This window comes from Pholis gunnellus (genome assembly GCF_910591455.1).
Source record: "Pholis gunnellus genome assembly, chromosome: 1".
Classification (NCBI taxonomy): domain Eukaryota; kingdom Metazoa; phylum Chordata; class Actinopteri; order Perciformes; family Pholidae; genus Pholis; species Pholis gunnellus.
Window position 1 is genome coordinate 16,898,263 of NC_136528.1, and position 13,228 is coordinate 16,911,490.

Below are 13,228 nucleotides of genomic sequence, written 5' to 3' on the forward strand. Positions count from 1 at the left end.
TTGTGTCTGTATGCACTAAATACAAACATTATTATACTTTATTTTCTTTGGGGACAAAGTGAATGATACATTTTGTTTTATAACCTTTCGCAACTCATCCACTAAAGACATCTTCTGGCTTCGTAATGGCGATCTGGGCTTGTTCGGTCATGCCTGGGGAAAGTTTGCTTACATCGTCAGCCATTGAATCCTGCCGTGGAGAGGAGGAATCGTGTGTAACGTTACATGAGAACCAAACCAGGGTCACCTTTCTTGTTTTCACCCTTTTTCACTCTCTCCAGAGAGTGAGACAGTGGAGTCGTCAGAGGGGCTTGGGTGTCAGTCGGTCTTCGGGGAGCTTATGTTTCCACTTCACCCTCCTGCCAACCAAATATCCAGCGACAGATGACAGTGACAGGCAGGGTGTTGTTAGCTGTTCAGTGATAAGAGATAAACTGGGTGAAGGCAGCTGTCACTCGCAGATAAAACCGATATTAACGGTCTAAACTCAACAATGTAGTGACAAGAAGCTGCATAGCTGCTCCACTATGGATACGGTGTGTTGACCCACCGGTTGAAGGGCTACAATGTTCAGTTCACACTGAATCTTACTGACCACCGAGGACGATACTTGTATTTCTTTGACTTTTTTAGTATCAACAACTCAACTCGGATGATGCTGCTCTTAGTTCGCTTGTCGAGGTGCTCACACGGTGTGCACGCGTCCAAGCTCGAGCCAACACAGCCGAGGATGTTGTGTCTGGAGCACCGCCTGTCGACCCTCTCAGCCGCCCTCCGGAGGAAGAGACCGTGGACCGGGGTCAAGTCATCATCGGGCCATCCGACACCCGGCTTCCTTCTCTCCTCTTCCGGGCCCCTCGTGTCTGTCTCGCTCTGTGGTCCACTCAGAGGTCTCTCCGTACTCTGTTCACACACGCCGACGGGCCGAGCGCGGACACTCGTACACACACCTGTTGCCTTTGTCACCTCGTCAGCCGCCTCTACACCTACACCGGCCGGATCAGTGAAGACCCAGACGGACACGGAGAGCGGCCAACCACCGAGCACGGTCCCCCTGGATGATGTTAAAAGGATTTGGCAACTCGCTCACCCGGAGAGATGGAGACTGGCAGGTAAACTATATGTATATACATGTATACTGAGAGTCCCTTTACATGTACCTGTCCCACCATATCCATGAGAAAATAAGGTCTGTCCATCCACAGCACATCTCCATTAAGGTCTATTGTCTTTAGATGTGTCGAAGATAAAATGATCACAAAATGTCTCAACACTTTAAATTGTGTTTTTTCCATTGTAGGAAAAATAATAAATGTTTTTTGTCTTCGGACCCTGTAGGGTTTAAATGTTACACATACTGTAGTCAGTCCAATAACGATTTTGGAACTTTAATCTAGTCTGCGGACACTTTTCCTTCAATTGATCTGTTTTCTTGCTTCTCTCCTAATTATTAGAGAGAACCTTCTGCTGCATCAGGAAACAGGAAAAACTGGATTATTTCTGCTTGGTCCAGCTGGTCTCGTGTTTATGAGCAGTTTTTTCATAATGTATAACAAAGTTATAAGTCACTGCAGTATTAGATACAAGTCACAATGTAAGAGACATGTAGACTTTGTACTTTTGACACTGGGATGCATGCAGCCATGTTTTCTTAGTTTTTCTTATCAGTCACAGCAGTCACTACAAGCCTCCCTCCCATACGTGTCTTAGCAATGGGTTGCATTGTTCATGGCTCTTTTAAAGTACTTTGTCTTTCATAACCTCTTGAACATATGATGCTAAAACTTCCTTTCATAAATTGTAGCCCCGGGTTTTTGCTTTCCACAATCATTTGTTTAAATTGACGTTTTCTGTTTTTCTGTCTGTTTCCACATCAGCTGCTCTGGGCTTCCTGACTGTCTCCAGTGGAGTCACCATGTCGGCTCCCTTCCTGCTGGGTAAAGTGATTGACACCATTTACGCAACAGGAACAGACACGGAGACAATGACAGCCTCCCTGACATCATTATGTATCATGCTGACGGGAGTGTTCCTGTGTGGGGGGGCCGCCAACGCTGCCAGAGTCTACCTCATGCAGACCTCAGGTGAGATGAAGCCACACAGGCATCATATGCACAGAGATCGCTATGCTGTACACACAGTCTTATATTTTAGTACCAAATATTCAGAAAGACTGGGGAACATGTTCCAGAGAGTTAGATGAGAATATCAATACCACTCTTGTTTCTGTGTTAAGATATGAAGCTAGAGCCAAGAGATGGTTTGTTTAGCTCAGCATAACAAAACTGGAGTCGGTGGAAACCGCTCGCCTGGCTCTTCACCTCCCAGCACCTCTGAGACAACATCTATGTTTGTGTACAGATTCAATCACAGGATGTTAATTAGTAAGTGAGCCGTAGAGATGCGGGTTGGGTTTATTGTTGAACTTTGGACCTAGTCTGTCTCCATGTCTTTGAGATAAACTAGGCTAACTGCCTGCCGGCTCTATCGCTCTTCTCATCTAACTCTTTTTATCGTATAAATGACAAATATAATGACAGATGTCCATCACAAGTTAACAAAGCCGAAAGTAATGTGTTCAGAAATTGTATTAAATATGTGCAACTATGCACATTTGTCAAGCTGTAACCAACAACACTATTCTTTTTTTTGAAAGACTTGCAAAAAATGGAATTGATTAATTCTTTTCTCTATCTTAAGTCTTTTGTCTCTTCTCTCTTCAGGCCAACAGATTGTCCGTAATCTCCGAGCCTCCCTCTTCTCCTCCATCCTCACACAGGAAGTGGCATTTTTTGACAGGAATAGGACCGGCGAGCTCATCAACCGCCTCTCTGCTGACACGGCCGTGGTCGGCCGCTCCATCACCGACAACCTGTCGGATGGACTGAGAGCGGTCGCCCAGGCAGCTGCTGGTGTCAGTATGATGGTGAGTCCGTCTCTCAGAGCGCTTTGAATGAGGGTTCAACAGGTTTCCCTCATGATGCATTTATGAATGAAATACTCTTAGGTGTCTCACAATTATTGCAAACACTCGCAGTCAGTCTGACTTTTAAAAGCGTGTGTGTGTGTGTGTGTGTGTGTGTGTGTGTGTGTGTGTGTGTGTGTGTGTGTGTGTGTGTGTGTGTGTGTGTGTGTGTGTGTGTGTGTGTGTGTGTGTGTGTGTGTGTGTGTGTGTGTGTGCGCGCGCAGAATTCAGTTCAAGGAAGTAGTTTGGATTTTCTTGCCATCCTTTGTTTGTTCTTTCCATTCTGATGTGAGCTGGTATGTGAGCTGCACTCTCCTGTTTGTAAACTGTTTGTGGAACAGGTTTACAATATTCATGAAAAGAGTAGATTCTGTTGAATGACTTCCGTGTGTGTGTGGGGGTGGGTGGGTTCACGGGTGGGGTCACAGCTGTTAATGTAAATGACACTCATCTGACTGCATTCTGTCACCACTCCCAACTCTTTTGTCTAATTTCTTTCATGGAGCAGAGATTTGTTGACCTTTTTAACTTCCTTCCAACTGTATTTTCTCATAAAATCATAAAACATAATGCATGCTCAAGACAACCAATCTGTCCTTTACAAGGAAGTGAAATGATTTACGGGTGTAATGAACGTACGAGTGAATGGAAGTCATTGCTCTCATTACTGTCGTGTGGTGTCAACATTCTTTTGGCTCCCTTCCTCCTCACTCCCTCCCTCCTTCCCTCCTCCCTCTCTCCTTTCTTTGATACCATTTTATTTCCATTAACTGCTGTTTTTTTACTTCTCTCTCTGCTCTTATAGTTCTACGTGTCTCCCAGTCTTGCGAGCTTTGTGTTGCTGATTGTTCCTCCTGTGGCCGGTCTGGCTGTAGTCTATGGCCGATACCTTCGCTCCATCTCCAAAAGCACACAGGACGCTCTCGCTCAAGCCACACAGGTACAGCGCACAGATATACACAAGTCAAACGGTTTGAACGTTGGTGGTAAGATGCCAGATGATCATCAGAGAGAATTAATAAGACATTGTTTGAGGATGTGGTTATTAATACGAGGAAGCTGTGATGAAACATGATTGCAAATTGAATATGTGAATAAACTCAGTGTCTTTTAGCTCAATACTGAAGTTGGCAGTTTATATTATTGGTTAGTTAAGCCATACTGTTTGTCTGTCTTTGTTTTATGTTTATCTGATACAAACGCTGCACTGCCTGTGATAGCTTAATAAAATGTGTCAGAGTAAATTTGTTACGTTGATGATCTGATTTACATTTGATCAAGTTGTAATCAAACAGTTTGCATGTGTGTGTAGTTGGCAGAGGAGCGTATCAGCAACATGCGGACAGTCAGGGCTTTCGGTAAAGAGCTGTCAGAAGTCAACACGTACACACAGAAGACAGACCTGGTCCTCAGCCTGGCCAGGAAGGAGGCTGCACTACGAGCTGGCTTCTTTGGAGTGGTAAGTGTGTGTGTGTGTGTGTGTGTGTGTGTGTGTGTGTGTGTGTGTGTGTGTGTGTGTGTGTGTGTGTGTGTTTGTCCCGTCAGTGAAGCAAACCAAACCCACAGTTAGGAAACCAAACATTGCACAGAGGCTTCTGCTTTTTTGCCCTGTTTTGTCACAACACCACAGTACCTGACATAGCTATGACGGATGTGTGCAATTCATCAGAACTACAGCCTTTAAAATGACCGTAGAGTTGAATCAACACCATATACTATATTTATCATATAGTATATGTTTTTAGTTTGTTGTTATGAGGAAGTATTGATCAGGAAGGGCATCTCAGTCTGTAGGGGGAAAATAAGCTATTTGTGTAATTCTGCTTGCATCTCCAACCAGCCAGTTTCTCTCTATTTAAAATGTTATCAAGTAAATAATACACATTACGCTCGATAAACTGCCGTTCAGATGTCAAGAGCGGGTTCTCAAATGGGCTGTAATCAGTGTAATCAGTTCAGTGTCAGGCAGTAGCCGTGACGCCAGATGTTGTGGTAATTGAATAACCAAGGGTGTGTGTTTCTGTGTGTTTCAGACTGGTCTCAGTGGGAACATCATGATCCTGGCAGTGCTGTACAAAGGAGGCCTCTTGATGGCCTGTCAGCACATGACGGTGGGAGAGCTCTCGTCGTTCCTCATGTACACCTTCTGGGTGGGCATCAGCATTGCAGGTGATATACACACACACATGCGTGTGCTCTTTCCTAGTATTTGAATCTCCTTATCTGTACTCTTTACGTGTGTGTGTGCGTCCGTCCGTCCGTCCGTCCGTCCCAGATGGCTTAAGTCTCTGTGTTTTTCTGCTTGACGTGTAGGTCTGAGTTCATTCTACTCCGAGCTGATGAAGGGGTTTGGAGCAGGAGCCAGACTGTGGGAGCTGCTGGACAGAAAGCCTGAGTTTCCTCTGAATGGTCAGTCACACACAGATAGTAGACTACTTCATCAATTTAAGATGTAGTCAATAATCTAATACTGTTTTTTTGCTTGTTTTATTTATTTTATTTACCCTTTTTTACTCTAAGAAAACCAATCAAGCAGTTAAGTTAAATAGTGCGTCTATCTTTGTGTGTGTGTCCACAGAAGGCCTCGTGCTTCCTCCAGACCAGCTGAAGGGCCGGTTGGAGTTCTCTGATGTCTCCTTTGCCTATCCGACCCGTAGCGAGGCTCTTATTTTCCAGAACCTCAGTCTGCTGGTCCCAGCTGGTACCATCATGGCTGTGGTGGGGCCTAGTGGCTCTGGAAAGTCCACCCTGGTCTCTCTGCTGCTCAGGCTGTACGATCCCGAAGCTGGTGAGAGCGAGCTTGTTCTGTCTAACGCTTAATCAGGCGCAACCTTAAGAGTACGAGCCTCTGTCAGATGGCTATCTTACCTCTAAGAATGAACTCTTTTCTGCAGGTATCATCACTGTAGATGGTCATGACATCAGAGATCTGAATCCCTATTGGCTCAGGAGTCACATAGGAACAGTCAGCCAGGTAATGAATTAATCTTTCCCTTGTTTATGTTCCTGTACGACAGATCTCGTAGCTCGCACATAGTCCTGAGCAGACAATCAATATTGTCTTCCCACCTCTCTCCCAGGAGCCAGTGCTGTTTTCTTGCTCTATAAGAGATAATATTGCATACGGCGCAGTGGACCCAGACGCTGTGACCACAGAGGACATCTACGGAGCAGCCAGAGTGGCCAATGCCTTTAATTTCATCCAGGCTTTTCCTCAGGGCTTTGACACTGTGGTGGGGGAGAAAGGAGTGCTGCTGTCAGGTGAGAAACAGACAGGCGGGGACACGACAGAGTCATGATCACAACATCTACTTCACTATGGAAGCAAGAAAGCAGTCAGCAGGGTTGTTGATACTGAGGCTGATATTTGTTTTATATGAGCCGTGGCACATTTTCATCTGGTAATCACTCTCATATGGTTGTAAATACATGTTCAGTGTGCTCATTTATACCTTTTTTAAGTAAAAACATTCAAGACATTTACTTTCAGTCTCGATTGCATTTTTGAGAGACAACACTTTTGCTGTTTCCAAAGTTGTTCTAACAAGTGTTTTGTATTTAGCGTGTTTTTATACTTTGTCAAGTAACAACTCCGTTAACTCTCATGGCGCTGTGCATACAGGAGGACGTATAGTCTGTACACGTTTAACTTGTGTGTTTGTTCCTCAGGTGGTCAGAAGCAGAGGATAGCGATAGCCAGAGCTCTGCTCAAGGTGAGTGCAACAACATGGTCATTTTACAGTTTATCCACACATAACATTTGGGATCTGTTAACCAGGGTCTACACTTCAGTGTCAGCTTTCCTTATTTCTGTGACACCTGATTTAGTTTGTATAACACTACTTGTGTTCTCTCTCCACAGGATCCTAAGATCCTGCTGTTAGACGAGGCTACCAGGTGAGAAAGACTTAAGGATTGTTGTTGAAATCAGCTCACAAAACCGCTTTACTTACAATACCTTTACTGTGTTTATCCTTTTGGCTTTTATTAACTCTTCTTCTGTGTCTGAAAGTTATGATTATAATACTGCCTTTTGTTGTTGAAGAAAACCCTCAATAACCTTCTTTCATTAGTGCGCTGGATGCTGAGAATGAGTTCCTGGTCCAGGAGGCCTTGGAGCGTCTGATGGAAGGTAGACGTCTCTGTCTTCATTTCAGGATAAAGCTTTAATACTGGTGCACCGATGCCACTCGTTGTTTCTCTTGACTTCTTATTTCCTGCCCCCCTCACCCAATCAACAGGGAGGACAGTCGTGATCATCGCTCACCGTCTGTCCACCATCCAGAATGCGAACGCCGTTGCTGTGCTGGACCAGCGGCGTATTGCTGAGTGTGGCCAGCACACTGAGCTGCTAGGCAACAGGCAAGGGCTGTTCAGGAAGCTGATGGAGAAACAGGCGTTTCTTAAAGATGAGCAGAAACGAGCCCTTCGCTGAGAGGACCGGGGGTAAAGACGAGTGGATGAGGACGATATCGGGACGGGAGGTCAGTGCCTGGGAAGAAGTGACTTTGCTCCAGAAGTGTGGGAGCAGAGAGGGGAAAAGAAGACGTAAAGACGGATACAAGCTGAAAGAAAGCAGAGCTTTCTACAGGACTACAGACAAACACTAGAGGAGGAGGAGAATGTAAAACCACTGAGAAACATTAAAGGGGTTTCCTTAAATGCTGCAAGTGTTTCCTCACTGCTGAAATGACTATTTAGCACAACATAAAGAGCCATTTGGACATGAAACACACGGTGGAATCCACAGCGAAGACCTAAGAACTGAGACATGGAGGGAGAGTTCATAGAGATGCTTTATTTTTTAAATATCTAATTCAACACTGCAACGGTCTGAATGAGAGTGAAAAGGATAAATGATGAAGATACACAGGAAGCTCATAGCCTACATGTCATTTTTTTAAACCACTGTCACTACCATAGTTTTGGTGCAGATGACTTTCATTCTTTGTCGTCTGTTATCATGTCATGATTTTCTGAACAAAAACAAAAAAACAAACACTTCTTGTATACAAAACTGTTAAATGTGTATTTGTGTCGACGTAATATTGATTTTTAAAACTTGAAGCTTACCTGCAGAGCCTCTTTACAGTCTCTTTTTTTAGTTTAGACAAGCCAAAGGAAGCAGCTGTTTGTGTTGTAAAACAGGACGGAACGCTATGAGGACATAAACTAATGTATGCCATGGAATATATCAGTGATCCTGTGAGTCACAGCTGAGGTGCTACACATCTAAAAATCAGTCTTTCTCTTGTCAAGTATTTGGTCTCAGTTCAACATATTTCAGTGGGATATGTTTAGATTCAATTATTTTTTTTACTTGCTTTGCCCAGAAACTGCTAAACTTCCATCGACCTCTATATATCAAACAAGATAGAATGTGCAGTTATTTGGGAGACTGGATTGAGGTCTGCTGAGCAGCCTCTTTTCTGGCAGATGTTCTGCTGCTCTCGGGGAAGACGGGCGCAGAAGACAAGTCATCGAAGTCAGAAGTGGTCTTTTATCTTTCCTTGTAATCCCACTCAACTGTCTTGGTCTAATCTATAAATGGTGTCAAAACAAAACAAAAACAAGCAACATTGCTACTTCTTGACCACTGTGTCCGTCAGTGTGTCACATGACCGTCTCTCCCAGGCTCTGTTCACTGCTCTGTGTTTACAGGATGTGCACTCGGCCACGAATAAATTCTATGTAAACAGCTGTAAAACCGAGTAGATGTGGAGCCAGCTGAATAGTATAGCTGGCTTAAAGGGTCTGACTCAGAAGTAAACATTTGCACGTGAGAAGCTCTCTTCACTCTGTAGATCGGACTGTTTTTAGAACCGCTTGTGAGAAACGACTAGATGAGAAGCTCTAAGAGACATTGATACACAGCTCAGGTTATGTATTTACAAGTGATCACATATCATTCGAGTCAGTCTCTTTACAAAATTGTGTTGTCTATACAAAGGTCAGATAGTATGTTGGAGGAGCTTTCTGTCACATTAATTAGATTAAAAATTATCAATACATTATTTAACTAGGAAGACTAGTTTTTTCTTTGCCTGTTTGACAAAAAAATGGCAAGATAGCAAACCTGAGTGCATTTCTCTGAAGGCTTATGCTAGATTTATTTTATTTGTATGTTTTTGACAGGGTAGTAATTTAATTATTGTGAATGTAACTCTTCATTCACAGTTTGAAGGCAGAAGATGCACATGCGGCCTGTTACAGAAATCTGAATGACTCTTTATGATATTCAAACGAGATTAATGAATACAACATTGATCATTGGTAGTTGGCCAAATGAAAGCCTATAATGTTGTCTGTGTACAACAGTAATCACTTGCTGGTTGTATGTGTATAAGTGTATAGACTGTACGGCAGCAACACGTGAGCTCTGTTCTCTGTTATCTGAGTTCACGATGGAACGTTTTCATGTTCTTTGTTTTCTTTTTTGCTTCTTGTTATTTTCCCAAAAAGGCAAGTGATTCTTAACTCACGACAGATTTTCATCTTCATTTCAAAGTTACATTTTATTTTAATATGATGCCTTCAGCATCTCATGTCCAGACTTATTGTGGTTCCTGTGTGAAAGAACGTTGGTGAGATTACCAAACCCCGCCTTTCAAATGAAATAGAAAGAATTCATCTCCTCACTCTGTAAAGTAAACACTGAACGTTTGTGTGTTAATGATGGATCCATGTCATAAATAATATGACCTAAATGATGTATGATAGATTTTTTTATTATCATTTTTGTGTTTGCTAAATTATTATACTTCTATGTAAAGGTGAATAAAGTGAGAAATGAATAGTTTGTATTTGTGGGAAGTTTTTTTTATGTGGAAGTTTGTTTATTAAGACATATTCCAATGACTTATATAATGTGGATTTTTGTTTGTTTTGTTTTTAATTAGTGAAGTTTCAAGGGGTTACGTGGATCCATACGATATTTTATATTGTATATTTTAAAAAGATCACCATTCACCGACAGAGACACTAAAAATGATGCAGAGGAGACATCTTCTGCTCACTGTAGACTTGTATTTCCTAGCTAGCACCAGATCACATTTCCTCATTCAACTTGACATTTTCATTCACTGTACCATTGTGTTTTTGTCTCACGAGTTAACTGCATGTTTCCATGCGGTGTGTCAGGCTGTCAGTAGGTGGCGCTGTTGCTTCATACTTTGAGCTGCAGGCTCAGGAGTGTGAGTGTAGTGTGCTAGTGGGATCAATGTTCATTCAATCCATCATACCAAAATAAAACTTCCTGGTAATGAGGGGTGTGTATTCAGCTGCTGCAGGTTGCGTTGACAGTGTTGTGAGCTTCTCATGCAAATAGACTCTGCACATTGTCCTGTCTGCTGGCACATAAACCACTCCAGGCTCAGCAGTAACAGAATGCAGACAATTGATTTATTTTTGCTTCTAAGTGGTTGTTGCTTGTCGGACAGATTAAGAGTCTATCGAGATCAGTTGAGTAAACTTCAATGAACCAATTTAGTTGGATCAGGTTCAGCCACATGTTTGATATGATGGAAAAGTGATTTCAAAACGGTAGAGGCATAAAAGAGGAAAATACATGCTGTCAAGTACTACTGAAAATAAAACTTAAATACCTCGTGAATTAAACTCTCCCTTTAAACATGTTCGTTCTGGACCTTTGGTAACAGTATTCATAGTAAAGATAATCTAAACGTAAGGACTTTTGATCTTAGCTCTAAGGATTATTCTCACCAGACTCCTTCAGACGGTGTGACCTCTCTCTCTCTCTCTCTGTGATCAGTAATGTTTGTCCCTTAATTCTTCAAACTCCTTAAACCTAAACACCCCTCCAGCAGAGGCAGCAGTTGTTCCTGTTCTGCAGAGGACGGCTCAGCTGCCTCATGCAGCTCACCAGGTGTTGCTCAGCTTTGCAAAGGTTTCCAATTCCAGCTCCATGTGCTGCAGCTCCCTTCGCTTTTCACTGTATCTGGCTCGGGCTATTTGAAGAACTCCGGGAACTGAGGTTCTGACCGTTTTCAGCCTTACGTAACAAAATGACATGAGAATCCCTTTGCTTGTCGCTTGAAAAACATTACATACAGCCTTATTATGCCATAAGAAGAGAGTCTTCTCTCTCATAAAGCGCATTAAGCATTATTTTATATAGAATTGACTGTCAATATCAGACATCCCACCACTTTAAAACAAGTTGCTCTTCACAGGTACAATATAGTATCTTGTGTTTTTGCCCGATATTCTCACTGATTGGCCGTCATCATTCTCCAAGTTCTGCCTCTCTGTAGTGAAATACTGCTGCCTCTTGTTTTTCCTGATGCAGATACCAAGCAACTTCTTCTTTAAAGTTATTCACTTCAGAAAACCTCTGGACAGTCTTTGGGTAGTTTCCAGAGAGGATGAGGAGTGTTGTTTACCCTCATCAGGAGCATAGAAAGCAGCATTAGAAAGCAGTGCATACTCAGCAAGGAGCTAATTTGTGCAGCACGTCACTAACAAAATGAGGCTAAACAGGAAGCAGAATGAAACTTCATGGGATCAAATCACACAAGTTGTACTACTTATGCAAGGATATGTTCACCGTTTTTATAAGTCTGTCTCAAGACAAAAACAGTTTGAATGTACATTTGGACACCAGACTAATATTTTCAACAACAAAAAAATCTATCCCTGAAGCACTTTTACCTGTCCATTTACAATATCCTCAGTATCAGTGGGATCAGTATCCTCAAACTTCCTTCACTGTATCACCTGAGATTAAAAAAAAACTAATCTCCAACAAGCCTCCTGTGTGTTGTGTACTGCACATGCACCGCGGTAGCCTCTGTCGTTGAGCACACTGCCACACTTAAAAAGGTAGGACACTTGTGTACAGCAAATGTATTGGTTCCAGCGAATGAATGCTGAGGCTTGTGCTATTCTTACCCTTTCTCTGTCACTCTGACCCTCGGTGCTCTCATGAGAGAGACAGAGTGTTGACTGAAATACAACTAACTAATCTGACTGAGATGGTAGAAATGTGGAAGACTGAGCATGCTCAAACAAAAAAAAAAAAATCACTGTGGCTCTACATTTCCACTTCTCTCCCTTTTCTTTTACTTGCAAATATACTGACATGTGACCACGATCAGACGTACAATTTAAAAAAAATACTGTACTTCTAAAAAACACTGAGAAATACACTCTTTGTCCAAAGTCTGTCCCTCAGCTGGCTGGGTTACATACCTTCTGACAAACTGAACTAATTATTTCTTCCACCTGCTGCACACACCCTTTTACCTCACTCTTTGTCCTCCCCCCTAGTAGACTGTCCAGGAGACTCCCTGGATTCTCCTCCCCCTCTGACCCCCCTCCCCTCCCCTCCGTCTCCTACGGCCTGACAACTGTCAGCCCTTTACATTTTAGGCTTACATGCCCACGGGTCTGAAATGGCTCACAACAAGTACATAAAAGTAGCTCTACCTTGCTCTGCCGCCCCTCCACTCCCTGACGCCCCCTCCCACCACACACACACACACACACACACACACACACACACACACACACACACACACACACACACACACACACTCACGCCTTTATGCACCGAACTTGCAGGGCCAATTAAGGCAACTTTACATTACAACCAACAATTCCTGCTGATTAAATAAGTATAGTAAGCACAAAGATAACATTTCTCTCCAGGTCCAGGTCCAGGCCATGAAAGGTTACATGTTACATGTATCTGCTCCCACATGAATCCAGCTTTAGGTTATGATATGAGAGAAAAATAATAAACCATGTGTTTGAACCAACAGTTACGAGAAGCATTTCTTCACTCATTATTTCTTTAAATGCTTCCCTCCTTGTAGAACATTTACATTTTTCTTATATCTCTTGTTATGCACTTGAAGTTCCAGCGGTGCTAATTTGCATGGACTGTATCTTACTTTGCAACATTATTTGCTTTGGCAAGGAATCCCCAGTTGTTCTCAGGTGTCATTACCTGGGGACAACTGGGGATTCCTTGCCAAAGAAGATTCCTTGAGTTGTCTCTCTCCTCTGCTCCATTTATTTATTTACTAAATCAAGCCTAATTTTCCCTCTATGTCTTTAGATGTGTCTGTGTATTTTTCTCTGTACTTCACCCTGTTCCTTTGTCATTCCTCACTTCCTTTGAGTTTATTATAAGCTCCTTGGCACCTCCTCTTCCAATCCTTGTCATGTCTCATGCAATATAACACACACAAACATACATGTGCATGTACACACACTACATTTCTCACTCCCACATGCGCT

The 13,228-nt window shown here is 42.8% G+C and overlaps 1 protein-coding gene across 1 annotated transcript; it reads left to right on the forward strand.

Annotated features, from left to right (window-relative positions):
• Positions 1-221: 221 nt before the first annotated feature.
• On the forward strand, positions 222-9,747 carry abcb10 (ATP-binding cassette, sub-family B (MDR/TAP), member 10). Its single transcript, XM_079157168.1, has 14 exons — positions 222-1,112; positions 1,878-2,084; positions 2,724-2,926; positions 3,771-3,905; positions 4,278-4,424; positions 4,999-5,134; positions 5,279-5,374; positions 5,544-5,753; positions 5,860-5,939; positions 6,046-6,226; positions 6,635-6,678; positions 6,828-6,862; positions 7,039-7,097; positions 7,207-9,747. The coding sequence occupies exons 1-14, from the start codon at positions 653-655 to the stop codon at positions 7,398-7,400; spliced, it is 2,187 nt and encodes a 728-aa protein (XP_079013294.1). The 5' UTR covers positions 222-652; the 3' UTR covers positions 7,401-9,747.
• The last annotated feature ends 3,481 nt before the right edge of the window (positions 9,748-13,228 follow it).